This window comes from Notothenia rossii (assembly GCF_949606895.1).
Source record: "Notothenia rossii genome assembly, chromosome: 6".
Taxonomy (NCBI): Eukaryota; Metazoa; Chordata; class Actinopteri; order Perciformes; family Nototheniidae; genus Notothenia; species Notothenia rossii.
Window position 1 is genome coordinate 67,728,046 of NC_136909.1, and position 20,377 is coordinate 67,748,422.

At 40.7% G+C, this 20,377-nt stretch overlaps 1 protein-coding gene across 1 annotated transcript in view; it reads right to left on the reverse strand.

Moving 5' to 3' along the window:
- Positions 1 to 20,377, reverse strand: part of klhdc3 (kelch domain containing 3) — a 29,690-nt gene that overhangs the window by 5,727 nt on the left and 3,586 nt on the right. Inside the window, exons 3-9 of the mRNA XM_079691031.1 lie at positions 18,627 to 18,803; positions 18,295 to 18,410; positions 18,130 to 18,201; positions 13,928 to 14,141; positions 13,494 to 13,580; positions 12,179 to 12,287; positions 821 to 894 (exon numbers count right to left, since the gene is read on the reverse strand). Coding sequence (XP_079547157.1) covers positions 821 to 894; positions 12,179 to 12,287; positions 13,494 to 13,580; positions 13,928 to 14,141; positions 18,130 to 18,201; positions 18,295 to 18,410; positions 18,627 to 18,803 — 849 coding nt within the window. The remainder of the gene's footprint in view (positions 1 to 820; positions 895 to 12,178; positions 12,288 to 13,493; positions 13,581 to 13,927; positions 14,142 to 18,129; positions 18,202 to 18,294; positions 18,411 to 18,626; positions 18,804 to 20,377) is intronic.

A 20,377-nucleotide genomic window follows, 5' to 3' on the forward strand; every position in this document is an offset into this window, starting at 1 on the left:
AGGAGACGGAAGTGGCCCATGAGATAACAGGCAGGGCCAAGGCCAGGCATACAGGGCTGGGTGAGAAATGAAGCAGTGATGTAACAAGGTTCTAAAACGTGTGGAGGAAAGTGGAGGATAGCTTATTTACTGACTATTCAATATTGCTGAAAATACTTTATCAACAATAGCAATCTGGGTTCGCTTGAGTATTTGCATCTGTAAGATTACACACCTTCTTAAAAGGCTAACTTGTGTTTCAACCAATTTTCGATATTTTTATGTCAAAGTGAGAACCACTTTTGAAGTGTGTATTTAAGAAAACACTGCAAATGACTTCTGCAAAACTGTCTGCAAAATGATCAATTAAGGCAATTCCACACCATTCATTTGAAGTGCTTGTTTTTGCTACCGACAGGCTTAGATTGGTGAAATAAGTGTATGACAACGTTATGAAAGGGACTCTACAGACAATAAAAATGTTTTCCTTAACCTTTAGCTTGATCAGGTTTGTTTGTTTTTGTGTAATGTGACTTGTTCCCACAAGATAACAGAGGAAACGAGAGTGAAGATTGGAGAGAAGAGTGTTGGTGTGATGGAGTTAGATGTGTTGGAGCATAGTTTAGTTTCATGAAAAGGACCAATTCCCAAAAATGTTGTCCTCATTAGTCACGTTGGCATACAAAAACCAGGTAGAAAAAAGGGGGAGTTACTCTTTGAATTAGCTGAAAATACTTACAATACCTACTTGGGGGTGTTTAAAGGGATGTATCAATCAGATTTGAAAGTTTACACAAAATAAGCCAAGAAGACAGATATGGATAATGGCGAGGATACTTACTGAAGTCTAAGATATACAGGTCTGAATGATCCATGAGGTTAAATTCATCCCCCATTCCTTGCTCTGGACAGGGGCTGTAAAGACAATAAAGAATAGTTGTTTTAATTTACAAGTCGTCAAAGCTTTAAACCTGTCCAAGAGGACAACAGTAACTCTTAAACTTCCTGTCTGTTATCATGAGCCCGAGCCACACAACTTGCCAAGGTTGTATTAGCTACTTAAGTGTTTAATGGGGCAACTTTATTGCTTTTTCACCTCAAATCGTTCCGTGAATTCCCAATATTTAGTTACCAGCAGACTCCCAATGTCATCCACCCACATAAGATCTTTCTTTCATCACAGCATTTCATAATCAGGGAGCCACAGATTATTCTCAATGCTGTTAACACAGTGCTCCCGCTCTTCTTTATCATGGGCTGGTATGATTTAAGCCCACAGGAAGTGGAGCGCTGCAGTGAGACGGCAGGCTGGCCCGCGCTGATAGTGCCTCAGACCTGTGCAGCCGTTGATATCACTACACATCTGTTTCCTGCCAGAGCTAATCACACACACACCTGCCACACACCTGGTGCACCACAGCTATAAGATAGCCTAGCTGTGTCACAACTCTCTTTTTAAACTATTTTAGTTAGGACTAATCAATTAACTTAAATGCAAGGGTAAGTATTTGGGAGCATACTGTATGAAAAAAGCTGAAATGGAGAGAAATGCTAAGGAGGATTTATCCCCACATCCAGTACATTACATTGCTTCATCATATATCCAGTGCTCAAGAGACATTTCTAGATTAGTGGATAAAAAAGCACTTTAGAGTTTTACACTACCCAAAGGACAGCTTCCTCCAGACAGGTGCCTTCACCAAGCAGGTTATAAATATCATTGAGAATGGGATTTGGTTGCAGGGTTTGGTGTCTAACAAAAGCTTTGCAAGATGCTTTCTGCTACGCATGGATCGGCTAATGACACAGCTAGAGTACTGTTGAAGCAATGGAGCAGAAAATACTTGTTTTTAATAGCTTGGGATACAAATGTTGATACTTCCCCTTTACTTCAATCTCTTTCCATTTCTCACTCTTGCCCCAAACTATTCTCTTGTTGAACACAAAGTACGTTCTCCTCCAGTGACTCCCTGCTCATCAATCTCTATTCCTCTCTCCCGCTGTCTTCTCCATCGCGTCTCCCTTTGCTGCGTGTTCAGGATGTTGTAAGGGTTTTACGTTGCTAATCTTCCCTAAACAAACATAGTAGTGGCTTAAAGCGGCCAGGAGAGGTGCGGAGCACGAGCGCAGTCGTCCCAGGGGGCCAGCTGGGGAAGTCATTACGCCCCCAGCCCCCCAGGAGGTGATCCACCCGGGCTTAAAGCATGGGTCTTTATCAGAAAACCCTCAACCACCTTCCCATCATCATTGGTCACTGTCTACTCCTGGACCTGCCGTTAATTAGTGTGCTGATTCAAATGGTAGTTTCCAATTCTAATTACTAAACCAAGAGAATGAGCACTAATGTACCTCACAATCAAACTGCAGCTATAAGAACAATTGATAGATTGCTACAAAAGCCTTGTATTTATTCAACTTAATTAAACGTTTATTAAATGTTAATAAACCATCTTTGTGAATTAAGTCTGAAATGTCATGAGGAAAAATGTAAAAGAAAATAATTTCCCAAATTGGGATCAATAAAGTAAACATCTATCTATCTATCTATCTATTACACACCAAGTAAACAGTTGCCTGATAGATGCCATCATTATGCATTAATGGCCACCAATTGCCATATATTTCATAATTGGCTCCTTTTAGACCTTTTCAACTGCTCTCAAATTCCTCTTGTTGAATGTTATGACCTTACTATTTTTGTATGAAATGGGTTTTACATTTGGTCCAAATCCCAAATATTCACTGCCTCATTGTGAAAAGTCAAAGATTGCCACCTCATTTAAAAAAGGAAATATGTATTGGTTGCATTAGACTCTGCATAACTGGAACTGACAACAGCAGGCTGTCCCCTTAACAGGAGTAATGAAAAGTAGCATCTCTATCTAAAGAGCCCACTGTAGTAGCTGTCAACTACTGTGCGAGGGTGCAGGGCTTGGATGCTGACGCGTGAAAAGGTGCAGATAAGAGGACGCTTGAGCAGAGAGCAACAAGAGAGATCAAGATTGCATTCCCCTTGGAAGAAGCTTTCTCGCATGCTCATGGATGATGTCGGCCTGGGTGTGAAATTTGGCAGAACATTAGGGAATGTTAAGGCTTTATTGGTCACCGCAAAAAAAAGGAAGAGCCTGGATCATAGAGGCAGAGGAAAGGGAGGGAAAAGAGGTGTCTGATGAACTGGTGTTTGGAAGCGGGAAAGTCACAATGTACGACTTTATGTGGCATCCTGGTGTTTCACGGCTCACTTTGTTACTCGATCAGCTAAGTATCGCTATGTGTGAAAGTGCTCCTCCCCCTACCGTGGTTTCCAGTCTGAATGAGGCCTGAGTGATGCCGCTCCCCCGCTAAGAAAAACACTGGTTGCTATTTCAAACAACACTCAATGAGGGTGTCTAATCACCCAATTGCCAGTCCTTTCTAGCAATGCACTGCCTGCTCCACCTCATTATCTCCTCAACCTAAGTCTCAAAACGGTAGAATAAAGAGCTCAACTGCAGTCCTAAAACTAATGAGGGAACAACACAGATCCTGGGAACACTCCACGTTGTCTCAAGTGTCCAGGAATTTAATTGCCTACAAATTCTTCACCAATGAAAATGAAGCAACAAGAAAAAGATTGAGGGTTCAGCAACACCAAGGATAAACACTATATCTGGAAATTGTCCTGTCGTAGGAGTGTTTTCGGTGGCTCCATTGGTCATATCCTCATTCTTTACGTGCATCCCTTTCCTACCTAACTCTGGTCCCTCAGAAGCATCAGCTAACAGGAACTCATCGGACACTACAACTTCCTGCAGAGCACCTTATCAGGAACACCAGACATCAAATCTAATTATTTCAGCACCACTTTGGTACCGAGTGAAAACATTGGGAACAGGAAGTGAAATGTCAGGAAACTAAAAAACAGCTATTTGTAAATGACCAAATAAATCAAATATAAAGAATATTATAAGATTGTGGCTAGTCTGTTGCAACACTGTTCTGATATTGTAGGAGGAATACATATCTCTTTTCAAAAGGGTTATAACATTCATTTAAAGATAGAGCTATGTGCCTAATAACACACTACCAAGCTGTTATTAGAAAGTGTTTAATGATACAGTGCAAGTCGCCAAGATTATTTGGTAATCATTTTTCCCTAAAAGTGTTAGTCAAAGTATTTTTATTAAATAATTACTGAGAGTATCTGATGGGCTATTGCTAGACTTTGGAGAATCGAAACTGACCTCGCCACAGTTTGGGAATGAAACTTTCGTAAACGTATCCAATAGACTTGGTTATCACGATCGATAGATTCCCGTCCATTTCTCCTGCCTTAATCTCGACTGTCTTACCTCGTCTTACCGAGTTATCTGTGCCCCCTCCCGGGCAGTGGCTGGACAGTGGATTAAGAGCTGCAGTTGCCCAGACCTAAGCCCCATGCAGAGGGTGAGACACAAACTACAGCTGGCTCCCAGAGGGAGACGCCTGGCTTCAGATTAGACAGAGGAGATGCCAGCCGCTGGTGAAGCATCTCAAAGTGCAGCCCCTGTAGACTAAATGTATTTGGACTTGGTGGTGGTATTGGATAGGAAAAACTGATCCTGTAAATCTCAAGCAAATGTAGTCCCTTTTATCAGAACAGGTTGTTATCAACCTAGCTGCCTATAAAAATAAGGGAGAGGACATTTATTTTTGCAGGACCTTGAACACAGCTGGTTAATATACAGGGAAAACTTGAAAGCTTTTCTATAGCTGGGGGATTCATTTCGGGAAAACAAGGTACTTCCTCTATAGCCCCCATCCTCACATGCAGCTTAAGACTACAGTCAAGGTCAGCCACGTAATAGCAGACACTCACAATAGGAAATACTCACAGTAAATGTACACTACAAACCACAGTTTTAGTACTGTTCCATCAGAGTAGCTCAGTAGTAAGCTACTCCAGGCCAGTGGTTATCTCTTTATATCCTGCTCTTTTACAAGTGTTTCTTGTCATGTTAGTTGATATATTGTCTCTCACTAACAAAAGGCTTTCAAAAAAGTATATTCCACTGCCAAGAAGGGTTGTTTAAACATGACTTGCCAAGTGTGAACGATAGCCTCCTATTCTGTAGGTGGGTGTCGTTTTTTACTTTGTCTACACAGCATGGCATTGTTCCACAGAGGGGACCTAAAACCACCATGAGACGTTTTATTTGCGATGACTGTAGTAAATCACATGTCAAACTACTACTATTTAGACATTTGAATGAATGTGGACAGCAGCCACACAAAGCGGCACCTATGCAGGCTGTTTATTCTAGCTGCAGTGTAACACTCAACCCTATGACACCTCAACGTATACAGGCTGTTAGTGGGTTAAAGAGGGTTAAGATGCAGATGAAATACTATCATGAGCTTGTCTTTGAAGAGTAAATCACAGTGTTGCTGCGCTGCCCAAAAGTCCTGTCCCGACACGTGCGGGATGCCCTGTATCCTGTTGGGGTCACCTCCACTGTTTGACAGGTTTTATCTCGAGCACCGAGCGCACACACACACTTGCATACAGACAATTAATAAAGGAAACTTCTGCAGCCTAGCCTTTGACACTAAAGGCCAAACGGCAAGATGTGTGTGGCATCATAATCTATGGTGTGTTGATAGCCGTGTGTCCATGGAGCCAGCTTCCATTGTAGCAGATCTGAAGACGCTATAGGGCGCAGGAAGAGCAGCCATAATGATATTTATATCGAGAATGAATGAAAATCCGAAACAGGGGTTTTTGTGCAAAGTCTTTCATGAAAATAAAGTGTTTCAGAATGAGCCCTGCCTCAGTGCCATTTTGTGTTGAGTCTAACATTTGAACCTTCAGGTTCAACAATGATAACAAGCCACACTTTAACCGGCTGGACTATCATAACACCAGCCCTTTCAGTCATTGATAAGGTGCAAAATAGCCATGCATGTGATATCGAGGCACCAGGCTTTTTGACCTTGCTGAACTACTAAACAAAATCACTGGACTCTGAAGGAGTTCTGCAGGGCTCAACAACTTGCTGTTTTGAAATGACCAGTTGAATTCCACACAGATTAAATATCACGGTGAGATTCTGGTGGATTAAACAAGTGGTTTTTGGGTGGGATGTTTTGGCTACCAGTGAGATTAACTGCTATGTAATCAGAGCATTTAGCTGCCACACACTCTCCTTACCTGAAAACTATATGGAGGCAGGACAACTGACAAATTAAACCCATTTGAATTTTATATTCCTTACAAACAAGATTTTAAGTTTAACACCTATGATTAAGTAGTGTCAGCAACAGACAGAAGCATAAGAAAAGGGGACTCAATAGTATAAATGTTGTCAGATGTCATGTTTCCATCTTAACTAAATATACAGAGCGACAGAACATATTTAGAGCTTGCAGACGAAAGCAAGCATGTGTGTGTGTGTGTAAAACGTACTGACGTCAGCTGAACCACAGGAGCTGTGAGTCATTAAGTCATTTGAATCTATTGCAAAGGGAACTGCAAACACACACATGGCACGCTTCATGGGAAGTAAGACGTCTCAGCAGTTGCACACCATTTGAATTTTTGGATTCTGAGCAAGGGGAAGTGAAATGTGGGCATTGAGATATTTTAAGAATATGGAGAGATGCCAAAAACACAATGCATTGGGACAAATATTGGGAAAATCAGGCAGTTAGGAAGCAGACTGCAGCTGTGCCTGAATTGAAAAGATATAAGAACATAAACTGATATTTATAAGAAGCACCTGAAACTAGAGCCCCTCAATATAATGTGTCTTTGAAGCCAGTGTCAGCTATTTCAAAACTGGGTACAGAGGCCTCTGATTGGCTGCATTTTAGATGTTAAGAACAATTATATTATAATAGTCATCTGCAAGACAACACAGAGCCATGTAAGTGGGCCTGTAGTCAGTGCTACAGTCAATTATTTATTTTTGTGAAGTTAATTACCAATGGAGTGTGACACAATATTATCAGTTTTTATTAACAATTGTTCTTTAGCATATGGTATGCAGCTATCTAAAGAAAATACTGCAGTTATAACACGCCAGCAGGTTGCACAAATGTTGAAAATGAAGCAGCTGTATTTTTTGTTGCCTTTTTTGCAGAATTGCAGGTCTGAGATAATGACCTTGTTTCTTCCGTTATTAGATTACATAATGGTCAAAGACCTTATCTGGGCCTGCCTCAGCACAGTGATGACATCAATGAAACTCATTCAAGGCCTATGGCCACTTTGACGTTGTTCGAGCGAAACTGACAGACACACTGCTCCCTGCTTCTCACAGTGAAAGGCAATTAAAACCCTTTTGAACAACACTCCTCATGAGCAGTCCACACACAAGGTGCTGAAGGGCTAAAATGTCCCTTCTACAGACAGCTAACTAGTGCGTGTTCCACTTACACATTAAGAACAAAAGAGCAAGCTCTCACAAACAGATTATTTTAATTAGTCATCAATTACAGATGGCAGGGAGAAATAAATCCCTGTCACAGCAAAACATATTATAAAAATATAATGAAAAGATGATTAATACATATTTCCATGTCCAAGTAGATCAAGAACCAGTCCCAGATTTCCCTTCACAGATTCCAAGCTGTCTGCTCCCAGCATGCCAATCTGTCCTGTCCTTATTCACATCCTGCCCTGCGTAGGATGCCCTGTTCCTAAGCTTCAAATGTTTCCCGATTTAGCCCAACCAGGGCTTGTTGTAAGCATTTATACACAGAGTGTGACGAATGCCAACGATGACCACATACACTCTGCAGGAGATTTATAATCTCTGTGGCACTGTTTTTATAGGCAAGTCAACATTAGCAGGTGAGAAAAAAGCCCCAAACGTAGAGGGTTTTAGCAGAGTATGCTGATTTTGTGCGTAGGTGAAGGCCAGTGCAGGTGGAGTCAGTCATGCGCGGGTCGTCCTTCGTGGGGCAGCGAGCAGGTCTCATTAAATGAGTGTAGCAGAGGCGCAGAGGGTATATCAAATTGCACTCGGTGAGAAAGAATGCTCCCAAAGGTCATAAATCAGAGTTGGGGCAAGATTCCGCGCCCTTCTGCAGCTCAGCAGGCCTGTTTACACTGACGTAAGTGGCACTCAGAAGACTGCCACTAATGCCAAGCCCATCATTCACACACACAAATTAATTTACCCTAAAAGAAAAGGAAGTCTCTGTACCCTAAAACAATATCATGCATTTAATCCAGCTGAATGACAGCTCAATTAGTGCCAAAATAAGGAAAAACTATCTTTACATTAGATTTCAATCATCTAAATCCAAGCATATTAGAGGCGGGAGAATGACAACTATATTGTAATGGTTTTGTTTACTCTAGTGTATTTCTATTCATTAGGACATTTATCCCGATGTTGATGTTTGTTTTACGAATGTGTTAACACTGCTCTGTTATTGTCTGGTCCAAAGTGTAATCCCTTTGAAAGCAGCGGGCTCGTGGACTTAATAGTTTTAGTGTCCTTGACTAAAGTAATAAATTATTCCTAAACAAATTCCTGCAGGGCAAATAAATATCATAAACTGGGAATACGTATCAACAGCAGGGTTCTGTCTTGGATCAATATGAAAGGACAACTAACCCAGGAAAACAAGTTGTGGACCATAAATTTGAAAAACAATTTCCTTTGGCAGGCCTACCACAATGAGACGCCTCGCAAGAAAACACAAGCAAGGTGTCCAGCAAATCATTCATGGCGGCATGTGCAAGCATTTGTCAGCGGCATTGAGACAGACACCAATAACTTACCAGCCCTATTAAAGGCCCTTGTGTTGTTAAGTCATTGACAAATAAACACAGCAAAGGCTTGTTTTAAACCCATTGTTCACAATACATCGGAAAGAAAACTATCCTTCTTTAGAATAATATCAGAAATGAAAGAACACCAAGTTTACCTTAAGAGACACTTTCTTAGTTAAACAATAGAGTGTGATAGGAAGCTGGTCGCAGTCTGATTGTGTGTTTTAGCATGTGTGTGCACGTGCTTTTGGGGGTTCCTGTGTGTAAGAGGCTTAAGTGTGCTCATGTAAACACCAAACGTGTAGTGCTGCTCAGGAGAAGCCTGTGTGGCCGGCTCACTCGGCGTCTGCCAGGATCATGCTGTAATTTCTACAGTAACAGGAAACAACATCTTTGCAGACTTAGAACAGCTGAGAAACACAGTGCTCCACTTTACAAATAACACAAACAAACCAAAGTTCTCCAATGTAGAGATACTCTGTGTTCATTCATGAATGTTACACATTTAATTGGACCTATTTCTCCAGGGGGAAAAAAAGAAATCCAGCATGAACTTTTTAAACAGGATGTTGGAGATACTGAGTGGAGTTTGATTCCTCCCTCTGCTCAGCCAGCACCCTCCATCATCCCAGTGACACTCCCTTTCCAGCCCCAGCCCTGTCTGCTCCCAACAGGAAATCATGACTCCTTAGAATCCATCCTGGACTTATCCCAGCGAGAATCCAAACAACACACTTCAGTCAAAAATAAGTGTCTTCTAAAGCCCTTGATTTCTTAAGAAAACCTTTCTTCCTCAGTTCTATATCTATAACTGACTTTTGAATCCTTACATTTAGAGGCATTTTGTTTATTTGAATTGTAATGACTCATTTCATTAGGAGAGCAGCCTTTAACAATATATCTGCTGGAGTGTAATAGCAGGTTCATGAACTAAATTTTCCTTTTCAAAATATCAGACTTTCTCAGACTCAAACTTACAGTCCATATTTTACACCTTAGCATTAATTGCTAGATGTTTATAATGCAAATAAATGGTTAAATATCCAACTGTTAACATGTCTGAATAATTCTGACTATGTATGGTATTTCTTGCCGTATCATTGACAGACGATTGAAGCTAGTTACCGTAGCTCATACAAATCCATCATTACATGTAGTGGTCAGTCTTGGAAAACAAAGTGACAAGACTTCCGTGCTTTTGCCCTTGAGTATGGCTTACGATGGCTGCCTCCCCAATGTTGTAGATGCCAAACAGTTTACATCTAGCTTTCGCTTCTCATTTGTAAATCTTCTGCTACCCAGGCTTTATATATTTGCAGAAAGTTGGATGACCCTCCACGGACAAACATCTTGCGCTTGGAGCGCTAACTCGCAGGCTGGGATGTTCAGACACACACGATTGCTCTTGCCTTGCTTTCGGCATCATCAACCTTGCTCTTATCTGTGATCTTTAACTAATTGGTCAACTTTAATGCTGCCCAATATTAAAAACACTCAATTTATTGTTAGAAATTTAGAAAAGGGCAACTGTCTGGAAACACAAATGTTTCCATTATCTCATATTCTTTCGATAATTAATGACCAAAATCAAATCGCATACTTTTCTATACTGCATTAACCCTGACTTTGAAGATATCCTAGAATGTTGAGGGACACTTTATCTTTTGCCTAATTATCACTTTATTCAGTTAAATAAACAGTATATAAGTAGAAAACAATCTTTTTAATTTTTTTTTATTAGGCTGCTAGTCGAGGAATCAAGATTACACTTGTGTATTAGGCTGTGCTGCTCCCCATGATGTGGTGGAGCAGTAGGAGAACGCATGGAGCAGCAGCCAGAGGCCTTATGGACTCCAGGGCCTGCAGACGTAGTGGGGCTGAGAGGACTCTTATCCTCAGCCTCCTGATCACCACTATCAGGGGGTCCCAGTGGGGTTTGCCTGATAACACAGCATTGCTGATAACAGTAGCCCAGGTCTTGTTCCTCTACGGAACATGCTAATGCCGTTAGCTCCCTCATTACTCCACCGGCTACTGGCCTATCAGAAGCCAGTCACCAGTCCAGTGGCACCATAACATCTACGATCCCCCGGCAATCACTACTGTCTTACATCCAACAAGGGACTCATCAGACTGCTGTCTACCGGAGCCAGACCCTCCGTATTTAAGAGGAGAGTTTGTATCCACTAACACAACATGCTGTTTGTCTTGAAAGCCTGTGCTTCATAACAATTATAATCACTAACAATAAAGAGTTAGGAGTATATTAATTTAATTGTGTGTAAAGACATTAGTTGCCAACAATTTGCATCTTTCGTCAATCTTTAATCTTATTAGACAGCTTTTCATTCTTTATCTATGAACTATTGAGCTATTCCTTTATCTGTCAGAGACAGCGTATCCTAATAGAATGGCGGTATTTCAATATTGTTATAAATCTTAAGCAACATGTCTCTAAAAAACTAGGAGCTTATTCAATATGCTGGCTTTAGTGTCCATATCATTTCTCAGAGTCTGGCATTTTCTTTGAAGCAGTAAAAGTGGGAATCCAGGCAAATATATCTTGCAAAAAAAACTGTCATGACAAGTGGTTGTTGTCACCATGTATGTCAACAAACAAGTAAAGTTTTAGGGAAGTAGTTGCTGTTTTCAAAGTTGGAGCATCAATGCTGAGGAAATGTGGTGTCTCCTAATAAGTGGTTTGACATATTAGCTTTATTCCTATCGGAGAAAGTTGCATTTTTGCATCATCCTCCTGCTCCTAAATAGTCTGCAAAGACTCAAATCCCAACAAAAGAACACATGCTCCATCTTCACAACTAAAACATTGTTATCAAAACAAACACCATGGTTCATCTTTTAGTCAAAGGGCATCAAACCTTTGATCTTTTGGAAATATTCTACAGACAGACAGATTTGTATTAATAAGAAGCTGAAAGCATACAGCACATATTGAATAGTGTCGGCACCTTTTTGCACTCAGCACCTTTCTGCATTCAGCTGTGTGGCACTGCTGTCTTTAGAAGGAAACAATAGCTCAGCTGGCACACAGAGGCTTATTATCAAGTGATGTCAGATTACGCTTCAATTATGCATTCCCGTGGTACATTGATAAGCAAGAAACAATTGGATATTTGAACACTGAACTTCAACTGAATTTCAACAGAGGGATATATGATTGCTAAATCAAATTATAATTGTTTAACCACTCAAACTAATAAGGGTGTTTTTAAGATATTCGTTATGCGTAATACATTTAGCTGTGTATGTTTGTGCATTGCTGCATTATGTAACTTTGGGCCCTGGTACATATAGATCTGAATTGTATTTAATTCAGGGTACAGTGTAATCGGGGTTAAAATTAAGATACATTTGACTTTGTAAAATGTAGTCATTTGTTTATTAATGTTTTGCAACTTCCTGTCAATATAATGAAATTCGTAAATTGTCCCTCACCTGGTTCCTCCGAAGAGGATGATTCGGTCTCCAACCATACAACAGCACTGCCGTCTCCGTGGACACGGGCCTTTGCCCTTGGGTTCTATTTTATTCCAGGAAACGGTTTCTGTAGTTTGTACACACAAGAAAGGAATTAAGTTGACAATATTTAGACACTATGACGTAAAAAGAAGACAGAAGGTGGAGGCTATCAGTAAAGCTTCAGATTACATCCCTGCTCTGAATAGCTACAAAGAGGGATCTTTAGCAGAACAAATGTTGATCTGTGGACTACTTCATAGCAGTGATACAAACTCCCAGACACCTACATACATACAAGTACAACAGCTTCCCATTGTGCCTGCAGTTCATTCAGATGTACGCTTTATGTAACGAAAACAAGGCCCAAGGGTAAGGGAATGAAAGGGAGCAACAAAACCTTAATTTGAATATAAAACTTTACATTTCAGAAATAGAAACAATCCTCTCTCCTGCTTTGCAGAAGTGTAGTATGACGGTGAAGATATTTTTGGGTGCTCCATATAAGGATGAAATGTTAAGTCTCTCACTCTAAGAGCCAACAGCATCATTGCATCTCTATAGCAACAACAGGCACTTCACACTGTGTTGAATAATTAGGACTATAATTGAGGTACTGCCATCTAGTGGACTGCAGAGGACAGGTTTAAGTGGTTAACAGCAGTGCACCCAGTCCAAGACTAACTGGACACAAAAGATCATACCTTGTATTTCCCCTATGAAAACGTTGTTATAACAGGTAAGATCAGTATATGGCTAATTTCATGATACACGTAAAATATTTCACTAGAAATTGCCACAGGCATGAGCAACGCATTGGACTTCCATCTACTTAAGGTGTTGTATTCTAACTTTTCTTTTGTATCATACAAGACACCATATTGATGCAGAATACATTGCAGGTTTGCCGACAGCTTTGTGTGGAACAAGTGCGCAAGGTTTCTCCCAGAAAACACTTAAACTTACTTGAGAATCAATATGAGTGATTGCGTGTTATAGTTTTCTATTGCGTGTTTCTAGTAAAAAGACAGGGCGGGAAAGGGAACAGCCAGCTACTAAGATAAGATTTAGCCTGATGCAATGAGGCACTGTTTACATTGATCTCAACAGAGGGAGGAGGAAAGTTGGTCAACATAAGCTAGCTCTACAGAGAGACAGTAATCGATACAGGTAGATCAAAAACAACATAATCATGCACTTTGCAAAGAAGCGCTCCCAGGAATGATACAATATACAGCAGGGCTCGACAGCAGCAAACACGTGTTTCCTATCTGACGTCAAAAAGGTGAATCACCTGGATTGAATTTCCAGAGGTCGTTGAAGTGCCGGTCCAGACGAGCATTGTATCCGCCAAAAATATACAGCTCCCCATTGTAGGAAACTAAACACAGAAAGGAAAACAAAACAATTACCATTTGTTCATCGTCTATCATGCAGGGCATTTGCAGCACAGTAAATGCCATCATATGAAACAGCCACATTAGCTTTGATTTGTTTAGTCAGACAAAGACAAAATGCAATCTTGAGCTAATTAAAATGATAATGAACTATGTATACTGTCACTACGCAAACCATAAAATAGCAAATCATAAAATAGCAAATCATGCTTGAGAACAAACAGGGAAAGGTCACACTGGAATATTGCAGGATATTTCATTTTTCATTTTTCACTTTCAAATGAATCGTCACAAATGGGTTTATATAATTGCTTTCTTGTTTGCGTCTTACAGGCTGAATGACTCCTGCGTCCGTCTGGCAGCGGCAGTATTGAGGTGGTGCTCAGCCAGCAGTTGGTCTCCGTGTCGAACACTTTGATCTTGTTGCAGTAGATCTCGTTGTTGGAGTGGAAGGGACCGAAGCGGTCTGCTCGCCCTCCGAACACAAACATCTTTGTCCCGATGATGGTGGCTGAGTGGAAGTCCCTCCAGCGTGCCGGAGTGCCCTGTTAAGATAGGACAGAGAGATGATGCCGTGAATGTTTCAATTTAAATAGAGAGACGGAACATAAAGCAGTGTACCCAGGAAGGATGCAGGATGCTAACTACATATTTGCTTGCTTAACCTGACCTTCAACATCCTGAATTAGCTTAAGATCAAAACTCAATGGCTCTTGAAATGCTCATCATAACCCTGGGTGTAAAGCTACATCTACACACCGAGATGAGGCTTCTTGGCCAACAACTTAAGGTAAACACTGCCATCTAGTGGACAACCTTAAATCTACATTAACAACCAAATCCCTTTTTAGGAACCACCAGACTTTGAAAGATAATGTACAGTATTTGGTACATTGTATTCATTTCAGTGGCAACCAATCTCAGAATAGAAATTGGATTGACACTGTCAGGGAGAACTATAAATAAAAAACAAACATTCAATGGTGAAACGTCTTTGCAATGTATGGAGCTGCTCGACTCCACTTCGAGCAATAAAGTGACTAACAAAGCACTTACAGTGGGGCAAAAAAGTATTTAGTCAGCCACCAATTGTGCAAGTTCTCCTACTTAAAAAGATGAGAGAGGCCTGTAATTGTCATCCTAGGTACACCTCAACAATGAAAGACAAATTGAGAAAAAAAATCCAGAAAATCACATTGTCTGATTTTTAAAGACTTTATTTGCAAATTATGGTGGAAAATAAGTATTTGGTCAATAACAAAAGTTCATCTCAATACTTTGTTATATACACTTTGTTGGCAATGACAGAGGTCAAACGTTTTCTGTAAGTCTTCACAAGGTTTTCACACACTGTTGCTGGTATTTTGGCCCATTCCTCCATGCAGATCTCCTCTAGAGCAGTGATGTTTTGGGGCTGTCGCTGGGCAACACAGACTTTCAACTACCTCCAAAGATTTTCTATGGGGTTGAGATCTGGAGACTGGCTAGGCCACTCCAGGACCTTGAAATGCTTCTTACGAAACCACTCCTTCGTTGCCCGGGCGGTGTGTTTGGGATCATTGTCATGCTGAAAGACCCAGTCACGTTTCATCTTCAATGCCCTTGCTGATGGAAGGAGGTTGTCACTCAAAATCTCACGATACATGGCCCCATTCATTCTTTCCTTTACACGGATCAGTCGTCCTGGTCCCTTTGCAGAAAAACAGCCCCAAAGCATGATGTTTCCACCCCCATGTTTCACAGTAGGTATGGTGTTCTTTGGATGCAACTCAGCATTCTTTCTCCTCCAAACACGTCTAGTTGATTTTTTACCAAAAAGTTCTATTATGGTTTCAATTAAAAATTCTGAAATGATTTCAGGAAAAAAAAAGAAAAGGTTTGAGAAAAACTGCGCTAGTGGATTGTCAAAGAAAAAAAATTCTATGCAAACGTTATTATTAATGATAATTTCCCCAAAAAATTATATATATATAAAAAAAAAAAGATTATATATTTTTATTTTTATTTTCCATTTTTATTTTGTAATCATCTCGCGACCCCCACTCGGGGTCTCGCGACCCCCCCCCCCCCACTTTGGGAACCCCTGCTCTAGCAAACTTCAGACGGGCCTGGACATGTACTGGCTTAAGCAGGGGAAGACGTCTGGCACTGCAGGATTTGAGTCCCTGGTGGCGTAGTGTATTACTGATGGTAGCCTTTGTTACTTTGGTCCCAGCTCTCTGCAGGTCATTGACTAGGTCCCCCCGTGTGGTTCTGGGATTTTTGCTCACCGTTCTTGTGATCATTTTGACCCCACGGGGTGAGATCTTGCGTGGAGCCCCAGATCGAGGGAGATTATCAGTTGTCTTGTATGTCTTCCATTTTCTAATAATTGCTCCCACAGTTGATTTCTTCACACCAAGCTGCTTACCTATTGCAGATTCAGTTTTCCCAGCCTGGTCCAGGTCTACAATTTTGTTTCTGGTGTCCTTTGACAGCCCTTTGGTCTTGGCCATAGTGGAGTTTGGAGTGTGACTGTTTGAGGTTGTGGACAGGTGTCTTTTATACTGATAACGAGTTCAAACAGGTGCCATTAATACAGTTAACAAGTGGAGGACAGAGGAGGCTCTTAAAGAAGAAGTTACAGGTCTGTGAGAGACAGGAATCTTGTTTGTTATTGACCAAATACTTATTTTCCATCATCATTTGCGAATAAATTCTTTAAAAATTAGACAATGTGATTTTCTGTATTTTTTCTTCTTTTCTCATTTTGTCTCTCATAGTTGAGGTATACCTAGGAAGAAAATTACAGGCCTCTCTCATCTTTTTAAGTGGGAGAACTTGCACAATTGGTGGCTGACTAAATACTTTTTTGCCCCACTGTATATACCGTAATTTTCGTACTACAGTATAAGCCGCGCCTTTTTCCCCATTTTTCGACCCTGCGGATAACGGTGCGGCTAATCTATGGATTTTTACAGCTAGCGGCCACTAGGGGACCTCCTAAATCTATGGACTTTACAGGTTACAGTCCACCACCTTTAACTCTATGGGCTCTATGGCCGGTTCGCGCCCCCCACCTTTAAGCGGCGGGCTCCAGCAGGAAAAGCTGGAGGCCGGAAAAGAGTGAGACAGGTAGCACGCAAAAGTAGAACCAAGAGTGGTACGAGAGACAGAACGAGAGCAAGACAGACATACATTACGAGAGCGAGACAGTTTGTCCCCGTACCACTGGTTGAAAACCACTGCTGTAGATCACTGCCGGTACGTGCGCTGGGAGCGCACCGTTTAAGTTTGAAAGTTGAAAAGTTTGTGTGTCTGAAACGCTATGTGATACAGTACAGTTTACACAGCACAGTACATGTTCTGTAGCTACTATTGCACTAAATGGTAACACTTGAATACGTTATGCAAATATGCAACTTGTTTGTTGAAATGTTAATAAATGGGAGCTTCCTCAAACAGCCATCTCTTTCCCGACAATCCCCTCTGTGCACGAACCCTTACATATGGTAATTAAACATTAAAAACACCTGCGGCTTATAGTCCAGTGCGGCTTAAATATGTACACATCATTCAATTTAGCTGCTGCGGCTTATATACAGGTGCGCCTTATAGTCCGAAAATTATGGTACTAATAAAGGACTGGCTTATCTAAAGCCAGTTGAGTAGCACTTGAAATATTTTGGCTCTATGAAACCTGATGTACTTATATGATTCTGTTTTCTTCAAGTTTGTATCTTCTTGGTCGAATGCACTTATTGTAATTTGCTTTGGATAAAAGCGTCAGCTAAATGTAATGTAATGTCACAAAGGCAAGCCTCTACTCCCTATGCATTCAGCTGGCCTATAGCCACGGTTAAGCTTTTCACATGCCTTCCTTTTCAGAATGTGTTGCCATTGTCTTTCACAAATGCTATGCAAGCAAGAAGGCTCCTAAACTTGTTTTATAAATAGCGCAGCAGGGGGAAAATGAAATCTCAATTTGACAGAAAAAAAGTCATGATAAAATCACAGCACATTTTGTCATCCAAAAAGGAATCCAAGCTGAGAACAGGCAGGAGAAATGGACTCAGTCACATGCTCAAATCAATCTGTAAGCACCAAAGTGTAATCTCCTTTATCATAAAACAGTTTGAAAGTGAGGGACCGGTGGAGAAAGTCCTACTTCCACCAGTCCAAAGTGGCCCTAGGCACTAGTGTCTATCTCCAATATGTACTTCAGAAGAGTTCAACACAAAAAAAGGGGACTGTGTATAATCCTCTTTGAGGCTTTTTACACTTGGCCATCTACCAGAGAGCAGCATTACACTGCAGAGCCTTTGTACCCGGTCAATCTGACCCCTGAGTGCTTGTGTAGCAGAACTGCCAACACCAGTAACACCCAATGGGTTGCTGATTTCCAGCAGTGCTTTGAATGTAACTGAGCGTGTTGCCAGTCTAGCTTTGTGTTTCTTCGAGTATGTGCTTTTCGTCCACCCTTATTTGGAATCGAACAGTCAATGCAAGACATTCTCTGGCCAGGAAGATTTGTTTTAAATGAGGTTTACTCACCCTGGCATTAATTAACGACCACACCATTTCGGTGGTGTCCAGCTTGTGGATGTCATTGGAGAAGCAGTCAGCCTTAAAAAACAAATGCAGTGGAGATTAATTAAATAACGTTAGACCATTTAGACAGAAAGTATGGCAGTGTAGACTAGAGTGATGAAGACTCACCAGCTGTTCATATCCTCCAAATATATACATAGCCTTCTTCAGGACACAGGACGAGTGGCCATCCCTCGCCCCTGGAACAGTCCCTGAAACCTTGGGTGTGAACCATCTGTGGCTGTCTATAAAGGGGGAAGCACTTTAGATTAACTCTAAGCACTCTGTTGAGGGACCTCTCATTTTACAGTACTGGCATAACACTTTTCGATGTTCAATAGTAGGTGTTACAGTTCCCAGATGTCAAAACTGTTTTCTCTCTTGCCATCATGGCTGTAACCATCCAACAGGTGTATCTCAAGGTAACACTTACTCTGTGAGTTATATACAGGTTTACTTACTGACATCAAAGGCATAAAGCACATTGCAGGCCCCCTCTGTGTCGTTACGGCCCCCCCAGAGGTAGATAGTATCATCCAGCAACACAGCTGTGTGGCCATAACGCATATATGGCACTTCACGGGCACGTTCATGTCCCAACGTCCTCACTGGAGGCAGCTTCATCCAGCGCAAAGACACTGAAATACAAAGAAAACTGTATTTGTTAAATATTGAAAAGTAACATGCTCATTTTATGTTGGTGCTTCGGAAAGAACAAACTTAAATGCAGAGACATTTCATCAAAATAAATGATAATATATGCCAATTTTAACTCCAGACAAGCTATAATGCTGAAGCAAAAGTAACTAAAATTAAAATACCGCAATACAACGGTAACCTACAGGACGTGTGAAAAGGAATAAAAAGATATAAGAAGCAATAACAGTTAGTAGAACAATTGGGAGATACTTATGCAATAGAAACTAAAACAAACGTCACTAGTGGCATTACACTAAGCTCTTAAAAGCGTTTGCTCTTTCAACGTTTTGTAAAGTTAGACATACTGAAAGATAGTGTAAAATATCGCAATTTAATCCAAACATCTTACTTGACAGTTATTATTTTTTGAGTTAAAGAAAAGGTAAAAATATAAATCAAAAGGATTATGGAAGACAGAAGGCTCCGTTGTAAAATATACATCGAAGGGAAGGAGCACAGCGCAGGTGACAACATAATAGACGACACAAAATTAAAAGGTTCTCTTCTTTCCATTTCAATCAGGAAAAAGACATCTTTATCAAAAGTTTGGTGCCACAGATCTTTTATGGTACAGCAGTGGCAGGTAGGCTCAAGTTTCTTTAGGAAGATGCACAAACCTAAAGCAGGTGGCTGACCACACAAAGGAAAACAAATATATAAAATGGGTTACAAGGAAAAAAATTGAGCTGTTTTATAAAAGCAAGAGCCCATTTAAATAAACACCTGTTTGTGAGAAAGCAACTGAAAAACAACTAACGGAGAAAACACCACACACCGCAATGGAATGCTTCGGTTAGAGTTGCCAGCTGTGATAAGTTACCGTTAAAGTGGTGAGGTTCAACAAACCCTCTAACACTCTAATCCTCGCATCATAGTTGGAAAAGGTATTATTTTCCTATTTCATTTATCACTACAGAGAATACAGGGCAGGCCTGCCTAATGTAGCATACAAACAGAAACAGCAGATATTTACATAAATATGTATACTGGAGTTCAAGTATGGTTCTGATGTCAAATTCCAACTCTTTTCATTAACAAGTCACAGTTCTCCTGAGAACTGCAGAATTTATCCATTTTGTATTAACTGTTGTTTTTTGGGACATAAAACTGCAAATGGCTATTACTGCATTCTCCAAATAGTTATTTTCTCTGTCAGTAAGAACAAGAGAAAACAAGACAATACTTGTACTTACCTCAATTCTAAGCTTTTCCACGAAATCTACAACCAACCTGGGGCCGTATTCACAAAGGATCTTAGGGCTAAAAGTAGCTCCTAACTGGCGAATTTAGGAGAAACTCCTAAACATAATGGGCGTGTCAGTCTTAAATTTAGGACTCCTAATTTTATTCACTAAGAGCAATTCACAAAGTATTTTAGGCCTAAAAGTAGCACCTACATTTAGGAGAGCTTAAAAGTCCTCGAGAGGACTCCTAACTCAGTAAGACCTATTCACAAAGAATCTGAAAATGGCTGCGAGACGAAATGTTTTGGAGACAATGGAAGACTTTGAAT